Source organism: Gavia stellata, unplaced genomic scaffold (genome assembly GCF_030936135.1).
Source record: "Gavia stellata isolate bGavSte3 unplaced genomic scaffold, bGavSte3.hap2 HAP2_SCAFFOLD_62, whole genome shotgun sequence".
In the NCBI taxonomy this organism is placed as follows: Eukaryota; Metazoa; Chordata; class Aves; order Gaviiformes; family Gaviidae; genus Gavia; species Gavia stellata.
The window spans coordinates 269,960-289,616 of record NW_026776515.1 but is presented as its reverse complement, the minus strand read 5'-3'; the positions used below and the strand labels follow the sequence as shown (position 1 = coordinate 289,616).

Below are 19,657 nucleotides of genomic sequence, written 5' to 3'. Positions count from 1 at the left end.
CTATCACTGCTAATCCCTTGACTCATCCAGTCCACCTAACGATAGAGGGGTGGAGTGGAACTCCTCCCGATTTTTCTCGACAGTCTGCTTCCCCATTACAGACGTGCAAAGCAGTTACCTGGAAAACGAGCGCCTGCGCTCCTCTTGAATCTTTTTATATTCCATCAGTTCCTTAGCAAAATCATCTGTAAACTCCTCAGGCTTGGACTTTTTCTCTTCCCTGTTAAAACAAGTTTGACCTTTATTACAATTAGAGTTTGACCTTTCTTACAGGCAGACACCAAGAAACAAAACATGGCCCATATGAGAAAATGTATACTGCATGCAAATGCAGAAGGTGAACATCCAATTTAAGCAAAAACAGTTTAGAATTCCTACAAGTTTTAGGGAAAGTGTTAGAATGACGTTTGTCTTGGTTTAGTTTTAGATGTTTACCATCTGCAACGCAAAAGCACGGTGGAAAAAACACTGTGTCATTTTTGCTTATGTCACATGCACTTCAGTGTAACTGCAGTCCGACACACCGTTGAAATACAAAAATGAAACCCAATGCAACTTGATTGAGCCAAACACTTACTCCTCTTTAAGTCTCCGTTGTTCTCTGTAAAACTCCTCCCTAGATAAGGGAGGCCAAGAGCCTCCTGGCTTGTATCAGAAACAGAGTGGCCAGCAGGACTAGGGAAGTGATCGTCCCCCTGCACTCGGCACTGCTGAGGCCGCACCTCAAATACTGTGTTCAGGATTGGGCCCCTCACTACAAGAAAGACATTGAGGTGCTGGAGCGCATCCAAAGAAGAGCAACGAAGCTGATGAAGGGTCTGGAGAGCAAGTTCTACGAGGAGCGGCTGAGGGAACGGGATTTGTTTAGCCTGGAGCAAAGGAGGCTCAGGAGAGACCTCATCGCTCTCAACAACTACCTGAAAGGAAGTTGTAGCCAGGTGGGTGTTGGTCTCTTTTCCCACGTAACAAGTGATAGGACGAGAGGACACGGCCTCAAGTTGCACCAGGGGAGGTTTACATTGAATACTAGGAAAAATTGTCTTCACCGAAAGGGTTATCAAGCACTGGAACAGGCTGCCCAGGGAAGTGGTTGAGTCACCATCCCTGGAGGTAGTGAAAAGAGGCGTAGATGTGGCACTTGGGGACAGGGTTTAGTGGTGGACTTGGCAGTGTTAGGTTTGCGGTCGGACTCGATGCTCTTAAAGGTCTTTTCCAACCTAAATGATCCTGTGATTGTATAAAGGAGGTGCTTGTGTCGTTGGGATGGTATTTGCATGAGCCGTTGGTACTGCTGTTGGTAGCCAAGCTGATGACATGCTTGCAGGAGCTGGGGGATTTCCTGGAGGGGGGACAGTGTACCCAGCAGATGGAGGCTGACCAGGTGAAAACTGAGCAGGAAACTGTGGTGGTGGTACCCGCAGCGGAAGAGGAGTGCATGGGGTGGTGGAGGAAACGAGGGATGGGTCCTGGGTTTTGTTTTGATTTATCTTTAAGAGTTTATAAACGCAATGCACCCTGACAATCGATGTATAACAGACATATACCAAAAGGAAGGACTAACTTGACACGGCAATAATAGCTACAATAGACTCCTCTCTTGCCAGCTGAGAGAAAGCAGCTTGGCCATGCGAGATGACTAAATTGAAGAAATTCAGATTTGCCATAAAATGACAGCGTTGACTTTTCCAATAGTTTGGTCAATCAGTATCAACCGAGTCGTTAAAAAAAGAATGTTGGCGGCTGATTCCTATTGGGAAATCAAGTTCTTCTCCAGCCCTATTCAGCCAGTAACCAAAGGGTGGCTTTCCACCTGATCCTTTAACTGTATTTCATTTTTATATGCAATTACGGTTTCCCCAAAAAGCCTTCATTTTTCAGAGTCCTCTTTTAAGTCATGTACTGGAGGTGGTTTTTCAATAATCTCACTGCAAGCGCCGATCCCCTTTGTTAATGCCAATTCAAATGAAGCCATTTAAAAATTCATTACCCTTTGTGTTCTCCACAGCAGTCTGTGCACACTTATTTCATTATAAATCAGCTGTTGTGTAAGTTATGTGTTACTGCCTCATTTAACAGGTTACAAGTAGTAAGATACTGAATGTCTGCGGAATACTTACAGTTCCCAGCCTGGTCTGCCACCTGCTGAGCGAGTTGTACTGGCTCTCGTTGGACGACCTTTTGGAGTGGGGAGAGGAAAAAGCAAAAAATCCCATTCAGTTTCTCTGAAGATAGCTTCTTCAAAGAAATTCTGCGGTTACAGGTACTTACCAGTTGTGGGTATGGATTGTCCTCGGGGGCCCAGAAGACTTGGTAACGCAGGTTGTCCGGGAACCCGACAGCCCTTGTGAATCAATGCAAAGAGTTGGAAAATAAGCTCTACTAAAATACAAGAATGACTGCGTGTGTTGAGATACAACTTCCCTTCTCTTCCAACAAACTGCTGACTGTCAGAGGGGAAGATTTAGAAAGTTCAGCAGCACTCACCAGAGCAGCAGGAGATGTAACAGTCATGAGCGGTGGTGGAGGTGGCGGCAGTGGCGGCTGCTGTGGCTGTTGAATCTGCTGACGGAGCCTTTTTGTGTAGCCAGTTCCATTTTTGAAGTTGTTCACAGCCTAGAGGCAGAAAAACATTGACAGAAAGGTAGTATGAAACTTCAGTAGACAGACGGAGAAAAGCCTGCACAGAGTAAAATTCCTTGCGTCCTTGCTTGGTAAATGCTACCAATCCTAAAATAAATCAGCATACGGATACATGAACACATCACATTAAACCCTGATATTAATGATTGGTAACTCAGAGTATCTCTATTTAAAGTACTTCTGTGTAAACCCCAAACTTGAAAGTGAGGCAATCATGTCAAACAAAAGGGTGACCTGAATTTGCCGGATTGTCTCTAGAGTTGTAAGCTTCTGTGACAACAGATAATGTATTTGAGCAGTAAATTGAGCCTCATTCAATTCAGCCTTGCTTAAGGAGATGGAAAATCTTATTTTCTTCCCTTTCCGCTTTTTACAGACACTTTTCCTACGAACAGTTTACGTAACAGTCATCAGGTTACCTTGCGTAGGAACTGGTTGGCAATTAAAGAATCAGGAGAAACATCTGTCTGATGACACGTTGGGCATGTATGTTCCTCAGAGTCCAGTAACACTGTTCTAATACCTGTGAATCATTAGAATCGTCAAAATAGTTTTCAGCCAAACTAAGGAAATTTTGGGGGGTTCTAATCAATTATAAAAACATGCATATGATTAATGGGTGAATATGGTCTTGAATTGAAGGAACATGAAGCTCTAAATGTTCAATCGTGCAAAAGATTTCTAGTATGCAGCAAATGACTCTACAGTTTTGATATTTCACTACTGTAACATTTGAAGATGTCTTGATGTTTCGACTAGCCTTTTTCACACTATCTAGTACAGTGAGAAGTCACCAACCGCAACGTTCATGAATAAAACACATCTCAAAAAGCCATTAGTAGGTTTGAGTTGGGAAGGTTTTAAGCAACTCTCCTGTGGAGAAGAATGTGGATTAAATGCCTAACCATCCATTTGTGGCAGACCACAGCAAGTCACCGGAGCTGGCTATATAATTTTGTATGAGAGAACAGGCTGTGCACAAACAAAATGCGCTCAATATCTAACACTGTAATCACCTGCACAATTCTGCACTCTTCTCACGCTCGTTCTTCTGCACGTAAAGAGGATTTAACTAGAGACGCAGAAAGGGAAAAAAGCTCTCTGCCTTTTTTTTTTCCTTTCCATGAGAAGAGTCCTTTCCTATCCAGGGTATTGTGGCGAACGAGTGGTTTAGGCCACTTAAAGAATCACCGTCAAGGGTATTGGCAAAAGGGATTTTAATAGAAGTTTATGAAAAGGTGACTGATGAGAATTCATTGGCAAGGTTCACTCTATTACTTACTAAAACATAGAAAGGAAAATGGAATTAGAAACAAATCAGAATGATTTCTACAGAGAGACGAGAGAAACAAAAGGGTAAAGAGGACCCTCCCGTTGAGTCACGAGGTTCAGAATGCACCCCCTTGCTTTCTAAACTCCTGCTCAGAGAGGAGTTTAAGTGCGACTGAATCCAGACTTAGTCTCAGACTTGGTCAATGGTTCATGTCTAAAGGATTCTATGTGTTTAGCAGCAATCTAAGGTTCGTTCACAGTTTAAGGCAGATCACAAGATTTTAGCAGCACTTCATCATTGATGAGTCTAACGTTTGCAAAGTGAGTTAATAGAATTTACTACAATCACAACAGTGACTTGATTACAGATTTGAAATGGTAATATTTATACTGTGCTTGTTATCGGGTATTCAAATTGATTCACACACTCACGCACACAGTCACAAATAGAGAGTGAGAGATGTACAAAGGTACCTGTTAAAAATTCCCCTCGAGTTCTATGAAATATTCACTTGTCAGCATTTCTCAACGGGTGAGGGTTGAGCCTCCAGGAGGAGAGGGTTTCAGCCCATGTCCCGTCGCCAGCTTTCAGCGGCTGTCCTCTGAATTTCGCAAACTGGAGAGTTTGCGAACTCCGAGAGGCGTCCCACTTGGAGGGAAATGCTGTTTGCTGCCTGCTGCAGTCCAGGAGAGCTCAAAGGGCCTCACTTGGGACCGCTGTTTAAATGTTTACAAGATGATTGGCTTTAGTCACTAGCAAAATGATGGAATTTGGGTAACCGTGGTGTCATTCCACTTGGGCTACGATCCTGATAAGGAATGTCCAGGGCTGTTGGGGAGTGACTGATTATTCCATTGTTCCCGCTCCCGCTACCAGCCTCGGTCAGGTAACAGCAGTGCTTGGTACGGTCAGAGCGGCCCATGACGGGGTTGGGGGGAGCCATGCACTACCACAGGTATACTTAAGTATTAAATGGAACTGGGAACAAAGTCATTTCATTATCGCCTCTTTCTGCTTTGAGAAGATCAGACGTGATGTTTTGAATTAACAAACATGGGAGTAACACTTACATTCGTCACAAAAACTGTTTCCGCAGCAGGGAATAACAGCGGCATCAGTCATGATATCTTTACAAATGACACATGACAGCTCCTCTGGAAGAGGATCATCTGAGAGGGCGGAGGAGGAGAAAGAGGAGGAGGAGGAGGGCTCCTCTGGTAGAAAGGGAGGCTTTTCCTTCTTTCCTCTAGCATAAGCTTCCCTGGAGGGGGGGTGGGGAAGGAAAAAGAAAACAGTTAGAGGTGGGTAAAGGAAAACTTTTCCAAGCTTTGGATTTAATCCAAGGAAGATAACAAATGGAATTCTCCTCACTCTACATTTGCCTTCTAAAATGTAGGCATTTAGTTTAAACTACTTTTCTCGAGCCACCACACTAGAAGAGGGAGGGGGGGACAATTTTCCTTCTGCAGAAGTCTGCCATTCATTGGATCAACTAAGACATTAGCTCAGACTAGACAAGTCATTTTTGACAGCTAGAAAGCAGGTGAAATGAATCTCACCTCTCTTTGCCAGAGGGTAAATGTAAATTGCAGGCTCAGGAGAAAGTTAGTCTCCGAGTAATTACGTTTTATAAAGGGAAGAAGTCTGTGTTACAGCTTCTACAAAAGGAGATCCATGACAGAAAACCAGAAATGCTACCAAGTGCGTTTTCAAACAGCCCCTCTTGTCAGCACACAGTAGTATGCTGGCCAACTTGGTTGCGCTGCCACTCAAACATTTACGCATGGTTTCTCTCGCTCACTTTTTGGTCAGTCCAATTAATGCCATACTTACGCATTAATCGTTGGGATTGCATATTTTCCCCTGCTTGTCAGCATAGCACCCTTTGTATTGGGATCTTCCACCTCCATCATGAAACTCCTTGGAATTCCGGTGCTCATTTTAATTCTGGGAACAGACTCAAATTTTTTGTCCTGTTCAGAAAAGAAATGCGGACATATCTCATCTTAAGACCCACACGTAAAATGGCATTTCAATGATTATTTGAAGCAGCAAAAGCCTGTAATCCTCTCCTGTTGCCTAGCGTAAGGGTTGCTCGACTAAAAGACTGATTTTCCTAAATGAATATAGCCAAGACGTTCCAAAGGCTTGAGCAGCATTTTGAACTCAATCGACATTCTTTGGCTCATCTTCAGGTTCCTTAAGGGTGAAATATCCCTCAGCTCACCATCCATTCAGAGAAGAGACACAAACCCGCTGCTCCTCCACAGCGCAATTCAGAGTGAGAGCTTAATTTGGTGCTCTGAATCAGTCACTGGAGAAACTTACACTCACCACCCAGACAGGAAGGTTGAATTCATAGCTCAAGCACATACATTCCGTGACTAACCTTAAATGGCATGAATACTCACCCAGAGACTTGTGTAATTAACACATGCAAATATTCAATAGATGGGGTCAACAGAAACTGCCTATTCTTATATGAAATACTACAAACTGTGAACTGCCATTAAAGAGAGTCAAAAGCATAAAAATTTCCCCTAATATTGCAATATGTAAAAATATGCATGAAAGTTCACAGAGAAAGCTCTATGCACACATTTAATGCCTATGACCTCGAAAAAAGAAAATTTCACATTTGTGATTCCAGGTTTCCCTTGAATTTTGAAGGGCTTTGCAAAATTGCCACATAACCTCTATATTTCACCCCAAGAGAAACAATTCTTCCTAGGAGCGTTCATGGACTTGTTACCTAACTGTCAAGATAAAAAAATGAAAAACTAAGTCACACCACAAGTCCCTCACAATCTTACCCCAGTTGTTGGGCAGTTCTTCCTATAGTGGCCCGGTTTTCCGCAACGAAAGCAAGTATATGATGGTGGAGGTGGAGCCAAGGGTTTCTTCATGTAACTAAAAGGTTTTGGGGAAAAAAAGAACAAGGTCTGCGTGTGTCTCTCGTGTTGAAACAAACATCTCTACAATTTTTCCATCAGCTTCAAAGGACAGATTTGACATTATCAACACTTACTTGATTGGATCATACGCACAGCAAGACTGCATCATCATAGCTTTTATTTTCTCTTCTTCAGAAGCATTGGCTTCAGCCAGATCGGCGGTCTGTCGAAGAGGTAATTATTGGACACACACGTTAGAAACACATTTAAGCCCACCCAGCCAAAGACACCACCACTCACCCAGTCCTGTAAAGAGCAGCACAATGCTAGCTGAGGTTGCATGAAAACAGCTGCTTATATAAAATATAGTTGCCCTGAAGACGTTCTGGGAAGTCCTGATGCCATTCCGTGCTGTTTATGTGCCTCTTAACCTACTTGAAAAGAGCATTCTTGGGCACTCAAAAGCTTAGGCTCTGTTTGGGCCTTATGTAAAGACCTCTGTAAGCAATCCCATTTTCTGCCAAGTGGACTGAGGCGATGTGTAGAAAAAATGAGACTATCCCCTATGTTTAAACCGATTTTTAAGCTCCAGACTATTTGCAGGGGAAGATGTCCACTGGACATTTAATTGAGAAAGATGTATGCAAGTATCATTATTTACATTTTGCAGCATTAAAGGACACACAAGAGTCGGGGGAGTTGTTTCTGCTTGCTGAAAGTCAGCTTCAGACACAGACGCCTTAAAAGGAATCCAGCTTTTTATAATCCCTCAGCAGGACAAAAGATGCTTTCCAGTAGAAATTTGACCATCATGTGCAGCAGGCAGTCACAACTGCATGCCCCCCCCGCCTCCTAACTTCTTCATGGAAAGTGATTTAACTACAGTAAGCAAAACCTGCGCTTTTTTCCAGATGACTGTGGCCTTTTAACATACAAATTGTAATCTAAACCTTATGCAGAACTAGAACTTCAACTTAATGAAGCCAGCTGACGGTTCTTCAGTAGTATTTGTTCAAACCTTTTTATTACACACTGGTCCAGGCACAAGCAGGGTCTAAGGGAGTGACTGTAAATGATGTGGACCTTCAAGCACCTAGCATTCAGATCAACCTCTCATGTTTTTGTTTTTCTAGGCATGCAACCAGCTAGTTTCCACGTTTTATTAAATGGGAGTTTCACAGACACAGTTTTTTCTCAATAGTAACATAATCCAGGTCGACATCTATGAAATCATCTCCATTAACATATAGAGAAAACTTTACAGATACTTGACTAATTTCTTTGAACCCAAATGGCTTACAAAACACATCCAAACCCCACAAAACATTCCTAGGAATAGACCAAATCTCCAATATGGCATTTAATACACAGTAAGAATAAAACAGAAAACTTCTTACAACGCATTGCCTCCACGCTAAGCCAGACTGCACTAAAGAGGTTAGAGGAAGTAATAGTTTTGAGCTGCTTTATGTTATGTTCCTGCATTTTTCTGAAATACTTGAATTTTCTCAAAAGCTGAAATGTGTACTCCACTTGGACAGGTTTTCACATTTCAGAGTAAAACTTCACATGAGTTTACAGAACCAAGGACACGTTTAGGGACAGCACTAATGGAGACCGCTTTCTTTTGGAGGTTACCTTCCAAACTAATTTTTTTTTTTTTTTTTTTGCCAAATGTACACAATTTAATTTCTGCACTGAGAGTGGGAAGAAGTTACCAGAGGGAAGAGACTTTTCTTTCTTGGAAATGAACCCCTGCCTCACTTTTCAGATGAAAGAACTAGCTCCTCTGCATTAGGCCCTGCCTTCTCTCATCTTTGTAACTCTAAAGACTAGGCATTTCATTGGCTAGCACTGTGCCTTTTCACAAAGCACGATCAGTGCTTTCCCAGACAAAGTTACCCATTGTTGAGCAAAAAATACAAGCAGTTCCGTAGCAAAACATGGCATTACAGCAGTTTCAGAAGCTCACATCTGCTAATATGCCACACATGCACCTGGGTATGTTCCTCTAAACAATTAGGTACATTTATGCAATTTACACAGTCTGCGATCAAGCAAATTAGATTGTGTTGTCCACACTCTATATACTACAATTTAAGAAATTGTGCAGCATTCAAAGAATGGATCTACAGTCTGTAAGGACTAGAAATCCAAAAACAGCCATGCAATTGTCCACGTTCCGGAAACGCTTCTGTTTTGGCTCTTGCAAACCCCCCTGAAATGTCCATACCTTACAGCCAATTAAATTCTTCTGTGAAAATCCTGTTAGTTTCCAACACAAAATTAGTGAAACGTATGAAAAACAGTAAACAGCTTCTGAAGTGCTGCTTCTTTGTGTCTTGAAGATGAGTAATACTGCAACGTTACATTGAGCCTGGAAAGGTACTCCCCTTCTATCTTCCCAAACTGGCAACTACTCTTCACGGGATAGTAGCAGAACATACAGACATTTTACAGTTAAAATAAATACTTTAAATTATTGAAAATTAAATTCAAGCTTTGCTCACATTACAAAGGTTATCCAGCTCTAGATCACAGTATAAGGTCTAAAAGTACGAAGCAAATGTTGTTTGAAGAGAATATGTATGTACCTTAATAAGCTGGGCCAGCGAAAGAGGTGCAGAAGGGTCATCAATCTGTTCACAAAAAAATAAAGACATATTCAAGTTCTACAGTCAAAACAGAGCAATAGTTAACCTCTACTGTAGCCTGAAAGTCCGCACTATATCCTCTGAGTGTCCCTGAAAGAGGCATTTCCAACCTAGTGTGATTTGCACTTGTTCAAAACAAAGTCCAAACCCATGACAGCTTAAGAGTGCCTGTGTGGTTAGTGAGAAGAAACTAAAATAACCAAACCCGCCTGAGATCAATTTATTGCTCTGTGGTATCTCAGAGAGGGACCCTTGTCAAATGCTCACAAGTCCTTAAAAGTCGAAGGGGTAAGGAATCTGTCAATTTTCTGCTTAAAAGGATTAAAAAACATATTTAAGTTTATTTGAGAAGGAAAATGTGCCTTTGGAGAGGAGCACTCCGATCTGGGAAAAGAGACCATTGCAAGTCTTACCAGAAGACACACCTTTCCTTCTTTTCAGAACATTTTGCACCCAGTTCTGTTAAAAAGGAAGCCTGATCAAGTACTTTGAAGCTTCATGCACCGTATGCCACTCTTTTTTACATGTGGGAAAGACAGGCCTATGTTTTCTCCTGGCAGGCACAGCCACTATCATTCTGTGGTTTTTCAGAACCCAACGAGTAATTAGGAAACCTCTCGATTGGAGTCTTGCATTAAACAGTCCAGTATTGACCAGTAACTGAAACATAACAGTTAATAAACTAATAGTGAGTTCTTGTATTTTTTCAGGAAGCAGTTATGCTCTGGCCTGCAGGCAACAGTCTCGTTTCTTCGAGGAGGTGATAGCACTCCTTTCTACTGAACAGTTACCAAGAGCAGCCAATAGATAATTAATGTGCTATTTAGAATGTTTGCACAACAACCATCTTCCAGTGATCCAACATTCGTGGGTCTTTTGTTTTTTCCTTTAAATTTCCATGGAATTATATCCTGCCAGTCCCTCCAGTCAGTCACGTTGAAACAACATCTCCATGAAACTTGTATACAACCCCAAGATAGTACTGCAGAAGAATTGGGAAAAAAAACCCCAACCAACAAACAAACGTAAAACCCCAGACTCGACAGTCAATGTATTAACTCCCATTTCAAACAGAAGACTAAACAGCAACGAACACAAAGCAAGTGGGAAAGGGGAGGCAAAATGGGAGGAAAAGGCTAATCTCACTGCTGGAGTGCCACATTTAAATTACAGTGGTTTTCTAAAACCTGATAGCTTGGCTAAACTAAAAATTCAGCCAGGAAGGATCCCAGCTGTGCTTGACGGTGCTAAATCAATGGGCACAACTCTCTGCATTTCTGCAGCCTCTAAGGACAAACACCAACTAGAGCTCCTTGCAGTTACTGAACTCGTAATCCTAAACCAAAAGGGATCCCCTTTCTTGCTTTGGCTGTAGTTAACAGTAGGACAGCAGCACAAATGTGGAAGTCTAGGTTGCCAGCTAACATAAGAGCAAGACAATGAAGAGTCAAAGTATAAGCTGTTGTGCATCCTTTTTAAAAAAATGTTAACTCATTTTCACTTTGCTGCTTTACTGTTCAACAACAATTGCCAAGCTTTCCAGTGATTTATTCCCACCACACTAAGATCCAGGTTCTGCTTTGAAATACATACAGAAATACATGTATTAACAAACCCAACCAAACAATAGAAACCCCCCACCCTTTAGACCAAGACCTGAGCTAGCTTTAAGAATAAAGCTCAGTGTGTCTCCAGCGCTAGAAGCACCTGAGGCTGCTGTGCTTTGACAGGGAGAGAGAGAGAGGGCTTGTAAGGAGAGATGCAAGGCTTCCACCCACCCTGTGGCTACCCACAACCCAAACCAGGAACAGTCAGAGTAAAGAAGAAGGGAATGATTTTGCCTCGAATTTCATTTGCTTTGATTAGTTCTAACTAGTCTTCCCTCCCACCTCAGGGTTTTTACTTTTCTTTTTTTGTTTTTTGAGACATCTATGTTAGCTTATGGTAAGATGCTACTTAGAAATGTAATGCAGACATGCCAGGGAACACACGAGGCTAAAAGAATGGTTTTTTTCTGAACACATGAGTTGTGTTTATACACATGCAAGGATACAAAGAGAAAAATAACTGTTTTCAGGAAAGAAAAACCCATCAGAATTAGATCAAATACTATAAACGTGGTTTATATAAATGCATTACATTGACTACTAGGGTCACTGGGCCAGTTAAACTAACTCAAACTCACAAGGAGAGGCATTAAAAACACCACATGGAAATTTTTACAGTATTTGGAATATTTTGAAATGCAGAGTTACACATCGTATTCGAGCCAAGTGGCAAATCAAGATCTAGACCACTACCAGTCAAGTATTTCCTTCTATTACTTATTTATAATTTAGCAGCAGAATGACAGTGTTTTCAAACCTGAAGAAAAATGCTGCCCCTTTTCCAAATGTAAATTCAGAATGGTGCTATACTAAAGAAGGGCTTAACCTTTGGGAAATTAAAGCAGCATCCAACCCTGAAGTCACCCAGATCCAAAAATGGACTGCAGGCAGAAGTTAAGAGAAATGACAGGGATTACACCCACTAATGCACCAGGCTCTAACTTTGTGCCAAAATTTGTACACTGGGTTTTAGATGCTTTCGTTTGCAGGCAAACTATTAAACTAAACTGATTAGTCAGATGAAGTGATCAAATGCAGAACTTGACAATATCACTTTATGTAGCAATGCTATTTAAATTCACCGCCATCTATTAAAGGCATTTACGTACTCAGAGGGGCCCAAACAATATCATTTCAATTATACAGTTTTTGGAACAAATACCCAAGTATTTACGGACCTGAAAAGGAATCATTTAGCTGCACAGAACTGTCCTCACAACGTACGGGATATGTTGGTTTTGGTATTTGTTTGAAGCCCCAAGTCAAAATTAAGAAAGAGTACCAAGTTTAACAAGAATGGTTTCTCAGCTGTTTTTGATAACACTTTCAAGAACCATTAGGCAAAAAAGGTATTTAAAAACAACAGCTAAGTGATAGGCTGTGAAAATGGCAAAAAATACACTCCAAACAATTTGTATTTCGAGAAAGACAAAGCACACAACACCCAATACAAACATCCAGAGTACTAGCAGTAGACAGACAGCTGCAGAACATGGCGCCATGTTCTAACACGTTCTAAAAACCATCATACATTATCTGTACAACACACAGTCACACAGGAAATATTCTGGCATAGTCAGTATGAAATACAATGCATTACTAGGCACAAATACCAAGATTCCCATGAGAACTGTGCAAAGGATGGCATGACTCAGTTTTTACTATGTTGAATCAAGGACATGCTATTTACAACATATTTACTGGAAAATATATTAAGCTAATGTTTGGAAAATTAATACAAGGCTACATTGTTTACAGTGAAGTGCAGTGTGTAGGAAAAAGCCTGAGATTGTGTTTTTACATACTGCTTTTGGTGTTCCGCTCACTGGCGCAGTTCGACTTCTAGAAGAAGAAATAAAGGTGATCAGAACTTCAAATAAAGCACTTGTACCCAACATCGAGCAGTGAAAGCATGTTGTAAAACCACAACATCAGAAACATTATCTTCTCATAGTCTAGTGAATATGGAAATTTATTCATATACATAAACTCTTCTCTCTTTTGATAACACTCAGTGCCACTAATAAAACCACCCCAAATCCCATTTCTACTTTGTCACAAATTCCTCTAAGACTTACAGATCTAGAACACAACAGTGCAAGAGGAAGTCCTCGGATATTTTGTCTCTGCTGCATTAAGTATCTAACATATGAAGTCTGTAGTACAGCTTTGTGTTCTTAAATAATCCAGCATCGACATCTGAAGGTAACTTTAGACAAGCTGTATGCCCCTAGTCTTACAAATAGGCACCAGAGAGAGCACTTCAGTTTCTAAGAAAGAACAGGGATAGTCGAGACCCTTTGAAGTGCAAGTTTACTTAAGGGTAAAAAATCAGTCCTCTGACAAAGAAATAACAACAATGTCAGCAGCACAGTCTTTAGAACAGTGTTTCTTTGTGGAAGCCCAAGCACTGTGTTCAGACATTGACCATACTTAGCCATGAAAGTGCCAAAATACTACATGTGTTACATATGCTATGTTAACTAAGAATAGTAGTAGAAATGTCACCTGAAAGCAGCTCCTAGGATTTTGTGCGATTTAGGAGCCCTGTGGGGAAAAAAAAAAAAGGTCTTAATTGCCAGAATTTGCTTTAAGATAATCTTGAACATGCTACAATATCTTAGGAAATATTTATTGCGTTTGAAAACCTGCTGAGATTCCACATACTCATTGATCTGTATCTGCAGGCTGCTCATCATGAATCAGACATTCAACCACTGATGTAGTTAACAAACAATTGAGACATCATCCAAAGTGTCCCATGAGCAGAGGCAATTCCGAGGCTGCTGTGGAACTGAGGCACAAATAGAAAGGCTCATGCTTCCTGCCACTATTACAACAGCACCAGGCTCGCAGCTACAGCCATATACCTCCTGAAGACGAGGAAGCATGAGGAAATACTTTAGATGGCCACACATGGGTTTCTTCATCCACTGAACCTGAAGAACATACTACAAGGGGAGTAACGCACTTTGAAGGCCTCTCCACCATTTCAGCACACATTCATCATTCCCAAACACTAACCACTCTACCAGCTGTTTCTGCAATGCTTCCAGCTGAAGGAATAGAAAGCTGATCTGCCTGGTTAATTTTCAACGTTAGAACAGGGGTGCCATTCTTTCCTTATCCCCACATCCAGCTATTTATTTGACCTTTGATGCTAGCAGCACCTATCCTCTCATTTTAGGGCAGCATTACAATAGCAAGAGAGGGCACCATCCAACCAGAAACAGAGGATGCACTGACGAGGCAGCACTAAGCATACGTGTTTCAATTAATCCCCCAAACAAGGCCGTGTTTATAAGCACCACGCTGTGGCGTCCGGAATTACTAGCGAGTGCCTGAAAGCAGTGCAACAACCATGGCACTAATATGCCCAGAGTTTACGTGCAGAGCCACATAACTTCAGGGGTTTTTGCTTGCAAATGCTTCGTGGACACCAGGATGCTGCTGTACTGTTTCTTCCAGACACACTGTAACTCATCAGTCTACTTTATTTCTTGAGAACCCACGTTACAAAGACGTGGCAAAACCACAAGCTAGTAACAGCTACTCATTGTGGTGGAGACGCATATCTTTAAGGCGGCTGCAAAACATGACCATTCAAACAATGCTAATGTAGCTGATACAGAACTGGACTGTATGAATACAGAAATGACAGCCATAATCCTGCAGTCACGATTGCATTTGCATAGCTGTAATTGTAATCAATATACCCCATTCTCTGTCCTCCGTAAATCTTAGGAACACAGAATTAAACCCTGGAGCAGAGATATCAGCTTAGGGGAAAAGCAGGCTTAGACAGACAGCTAGTAACATTTGGGAAGGTCCTAAACTGCTTACGCAGTTTCAGGTTTGGAAAGGATTCACTGTTCCTTCATCGTACTCGCACAAAAGGCAGTACACTTTAGGATATTGTTCTTTTTCTCTGCCTGAAATGGGCATTGTCTTTAGGAAACTAAGAGGAATCACTTATGAATGCCACTTCTTGTTTGCGTGGTTCATCAGCAGGCAACCTTGGTCTTTCCTCTCTAGCTAGTATGCAAAAACCCCAGATTTGGGGCAAAAGAAAACCTGCCATATCCTACCCCCTGCTCCTCCAAATGCCAGAAATAGTCAAACACTCAGAATCAGACTCTTCTGAGATGGCAACAAATTCGAAGTTTACACTACAATGCATATCTCCCTCTACTATAAAAGCAATAAAAGCAAACACACAGAATGAGGAATCTCTCCACCGAGAGGAAACAGGGTCTACAACTTGGCCCTCAGAACAACCAACCCCAAGAACAAACACAAAAGAATCATCGCACAAGTTACCAATGTTGGAGTTCGAACCCCGTGTCCCAGCAGGCCCAAAAATGTAAGTCTACTTTGGGACAGATGCATTAAAATCTACCCCACGACAACAAAACTTGACAGCAGCTTTAACAAGAAAGAGCCCATCTGAATGTGCTTTATGGATACTTACAGAACACAGGTTTTGCTGGTAGCTTTAACTCCTCCCGCAGGGATTCTTCTAACAATTACTGAGGAGTTCTTAGGAATCAGGGCCCGATCATCGGTGTATTCTGAAAACAACATAAAACCAGAAAAAAACAGGAGTCAATTCCTAAGAATGTGTATTAATCTGCAATTATATAGCACTTCAGAGAATCCCTTTAGGGATACAGAAGCAAAACTTTATACGTAACATCACGCTGTTACCGTCTCAACACACTAACGGTACATTTCAAGAAATCTTCAGGTTTGATAATCAAACACAAGCAGCAAAATCTTTTCCAGTTTTTTACAATAGTTTGAACACCAACAGCGAAATAGTCTCAAAGGTCACGAAAGGAGAGCCTGCTAATGCACGAGGTTCTTTCCTGACCTAGCTTAAGTTGCTTTTGCTTCCATTAGGCTACAAAACCAATAGATCTTTGGAGAAAACCAAAGCACAGCAAAGTCTCACCTGCATAAACCAGACTCTAAAGTCTGACTAGCTTGCCCCGCAACAAAACAGGCACTTAGCTAAAGCATGAAAACTCTGCGCCAGCGCTTTTGTGGCTGTTGACTAAAACCGATACACCTACACTGCTAGTGCTCCAGACTGATAGAACAGAGAAGAGAGCCTGCCATCGCTGCCTATTTCTTGGAGCTTAATCCATCAACAACCACGCTTCTCAGCTGCTCAGTGCTTTCCATTGAAATGGAAACGAAACTGGCAGGGCTAGAGGATTCTTTCTGGTCCAGATCACAAACCACTGGATGAAGACCAGTTCAGAGCCCCATTTTTGGGTTTCTAGCATTTTTTTTGTATTTTCCCTGATAAGCAGAATAGCACATTCTCCAAGTGCTTGGAGTCAGAATGTTATAGGGCAGGAAAGAGTACTCAAGAGACCTGAGTTCTGGAGTCTGCAGTCCTTCCACTATATTGTGAGAACATCTAGTATAAAAAACAGGTCAAGAAATTCAGATCAAATTCAAAGGAGGCAAGTTTAAATGCCTCATTCCTGAGTACAGGCTTTTTGAAGGGAATTCTGCCTTTCTAGAATGTGTCTCTAGAGTAAGCGTGGAAGAGGACACACACCCCCCCACCTTTTAAAATGGGTCCTAACCATCCATTTTGCTTTCCCAGCATCTTAAAAAGCGTCCATCAGAAATTTTTTTTCCACTGATACTTAAAATCCTGTTTACTTTTAGCTTGTATTAGCATTGCTTCTATGACTAGATTTCCATTATGAAAAGTAACAGTTACTGAACTGTAAAAGCTTAGAGGAGTACTCAGAAAAATCTGAACAAGTAGCCCATCTTCACTCAAGGTCCACTTGGTTCTTTCCAAGATCACGTCAGCGTTTAGTCAGTCACAGATTATGTTATAAAAACCCAATACTTCATGACCACATGTAAGAATTCCAAACATCCCATTTAGGCAGAATATCCGGGCCTAGTTTGTTCCTTTATCTTCCGAAGGTGAGTTTAAGCATCTACGTCTGATTAATAACAACTGAAATTCATGGTTACCCATCTAAACCAAAAATTTGACGTAGACATAGATGACACTGAAATGTATTCTCCAGCTTTAGCTCTGAAAACCCCTGGGGGATTTTTGCGTTTTCACAAGGAAAACACCCTTACCCCTTGCTTCAGTAAGCACCTGTGTCTCTAATATAGCAAGCGTAAGATTTTATGCTCATTTTACAAAGGTCAAAGTGCAACACAACCTGCCTAGAGGAGGATCTTGTCGCTGTTAAACAAGAGTGATGCTCTTTAAAGCAGGAAAGATACTCCTGCTTGAACTTCGCCTTCAGGCAACGCCACATTTAGCAGAACCTAGTGAAGCAGATACTTTGTCTTCACTGTCTTCGGATTACATATGAAAACAAAGCAACACACTTTGTAAAATGGCTATTATGGATATTAGAGTAACACTTTGTGGGGGAACATATTTACGAGCATAAATTTTTCTTCTGAAATGTTGCGTTCTGTTCCTCACCTGCTATAACAGAACCCACGTGCTTAGCCTATTTCAAAACATTTTTTCTTCTAGTGATAATAATTGGGCTCCTTCAAAGTTTATTACCATCCAGCATTCTGGTTTTAAGGCTCTGTTTGACACAGACCCAACTACTACAGGACTGACGTCAGCCAGTCGGCCATTCAGCCTGCTAGCATTTGTGAAGCTGGAGGTACGTTAGCAACTGATGACAAAATTCAGAGACCCTTCTGCAGCAAAGCCCTTAAAGCAAATTAAACACTGTTCAAAAGGTCTTGACCATTTTCTTCAATACTACTAGAAAAATTCAAGCCTTGTGAAATGTCTCTCTGCCTACGCATGTCATGCAATGCAATGGCATCCCTAAGACCCCTAACATCGTGCCCTTAAGTCTCTTCGCAGACATTCTCCTGAAATAGTTTCAATACCTGTAGATACACAGCGAGCTTTAAGTCCAATCACTTGAAAGGCCAGGGCTGAAGTTACAGTTACCGCAGCGTACATATTTTTCTGTTTAAGTTTTAATACATCAAAGAGGAAGAGGAAAAAAACCACTAGTCCACATTTCAAAGAAAGGCTGTTGTAAGAGTGTCAGAGAACCACAGGAAAAAAACAAAAAAAGAACTTTAAGGACTGAAAACACTTTATAAGTCTTTTTATTTCTGAAAAGTCACAACCCAGAGTCTTTAATCACATTTAAACTTACCAAGATGGCAGATTACCAAACTAAAATGTCATGCCAAAACCATTATCACCTCTGAGAAAGAAGCACCATTTATTAGATTTAAAAGAATTTATGACTGCTCTAAGAACATTTCTTACGTATATTCACCGTAAATGTTCTGCCATAAAACCTCAGTATTGCCCTGATGTGGTTAGCATGTAGTACCAGGAAAAAAATCACAGTTAGAAATGGATGATACAACGATGTTCAATAGCATCACTTTCAGCTTACTCTGTTTTTATAAGATATCCTCCCACATTTCCTTATCATTTTACCTAGAGGAATTCCAGGAAACCAAAACTTTGGTAAGCACTACATGTCGCACGTCAACCACGTCTCCTTCTACGCCTAGCTCCGTGTCTAAAACACAGATCTGAAGGTAGCTGTCGGAAGAGCAACTACAAAAGAACAGCTCTGTGAGGCCCCCAACACAAGTCACAGCTACCGATCGTGGCCGAATCGCATTACCGCTTCCCATCCCGCTTCAGCCCCGGCGCCGCTTGCCCTCCTGGTCCCCCGCACGCCAGCGGGATGGGCCCCAGGCTGACTCCCCCCCCGGCTGCCCCCACGCACCTTCTTTGCTCTGGGCGTTGGTGATCTGCAGGTCGCAGTTGGCCGCCTTCAGCTTCTCGCGGCCCATGATCTGGCGCTTGAGGTCGCACAGGGAGATGTGGAGGCCGTTGAAGGTGACCGTGGCATAGTTCAGCTGGGAGGAGAACTTATAATGGACGCACGACATGGTCGGGGCCAGGCGGTGCCTGCTCTGCGATGGTGTCTACCACGGCAGACCGTGTCACGACCTCTGTGCTGGCGGCTTGAGGAAGGGCCCACTGAGGGGGTCGGGGAAAGCAGCACCCCCTGAGGTCGAGCTCCTCCTCGCAGCCCAGGCGGGCGTCAGGCAACGGGGAGAGGCCTCTGCAGCCCCGGCTCAGACCCACTCCCTCTCTCGCACACAGCACTTCCAGGCCCAACCGCTCGCTGAGGCGCCCCTGCCTCAACATTCCGCAGAGGGGTTTCCCTTGCCTCAACATTCCGCAGAGGGGTTTCCCTTGCCTCAACATTCCACAGAGGGGTTTCCCTTGCCTCAACATTCCGCAGAGGGGTTTCCCTTGCCTCAACATTCCGCAGAGGGGTTTCCCTTGCCTCAACATTCCGCAGAGGGGTTTCCCCTGCCTCAACATTCCGCAGAGGGGTTTCCCTTGCCTCAACATTCCGCAGAGGGGTTTCCCCTGCCTCAACATTCCGCAGAGGGGTTTCCCTTGCCTCAACATTCCGCAGAGGGGTTTCCCTTGCCTCAACATTCCGCAGAGGGGTTTCTGGGCCGACAACCGTTGCGCACGCACAACAGCCCCCCGCACCCAGTGCATTTTGACAACAGGCCCGTGTC

The 19,657-nt window shown here is 42.4% G+C and overlaps 1 protein-coding gene across 1 annotated transcript; it reads right to left on the bottom strand.

Annotated features, from left to right (window-relative positions):
- Positions 1–423: 423 nt before the first annotated feature.
- Positions 424–19,009, bottom strand: LOC132321070 (E3 ubiquitin-protein ligase RBBP6-like). Its single transcript, XM_059834662.1, has 7 exons — positions 18,844–19,009; positions 15,540–15,639; positions 12,874–12,910; positions 9,402–9,446; positions 6,942–7,030; positions 2,118–2,175; positions 424–438 (listed from the first exon to the last, which is right to left on the bottom strand). Exons 1-7 carry the CDS (start codon positions 19,007–19,009, stop codon positions 424–426), a joined length of 510 nt encoding a protein of 169 aa, XP_059690645.1.
- Between the last annotated feature and the right edge of the window lie 648 nt (positions 19,010–19,657).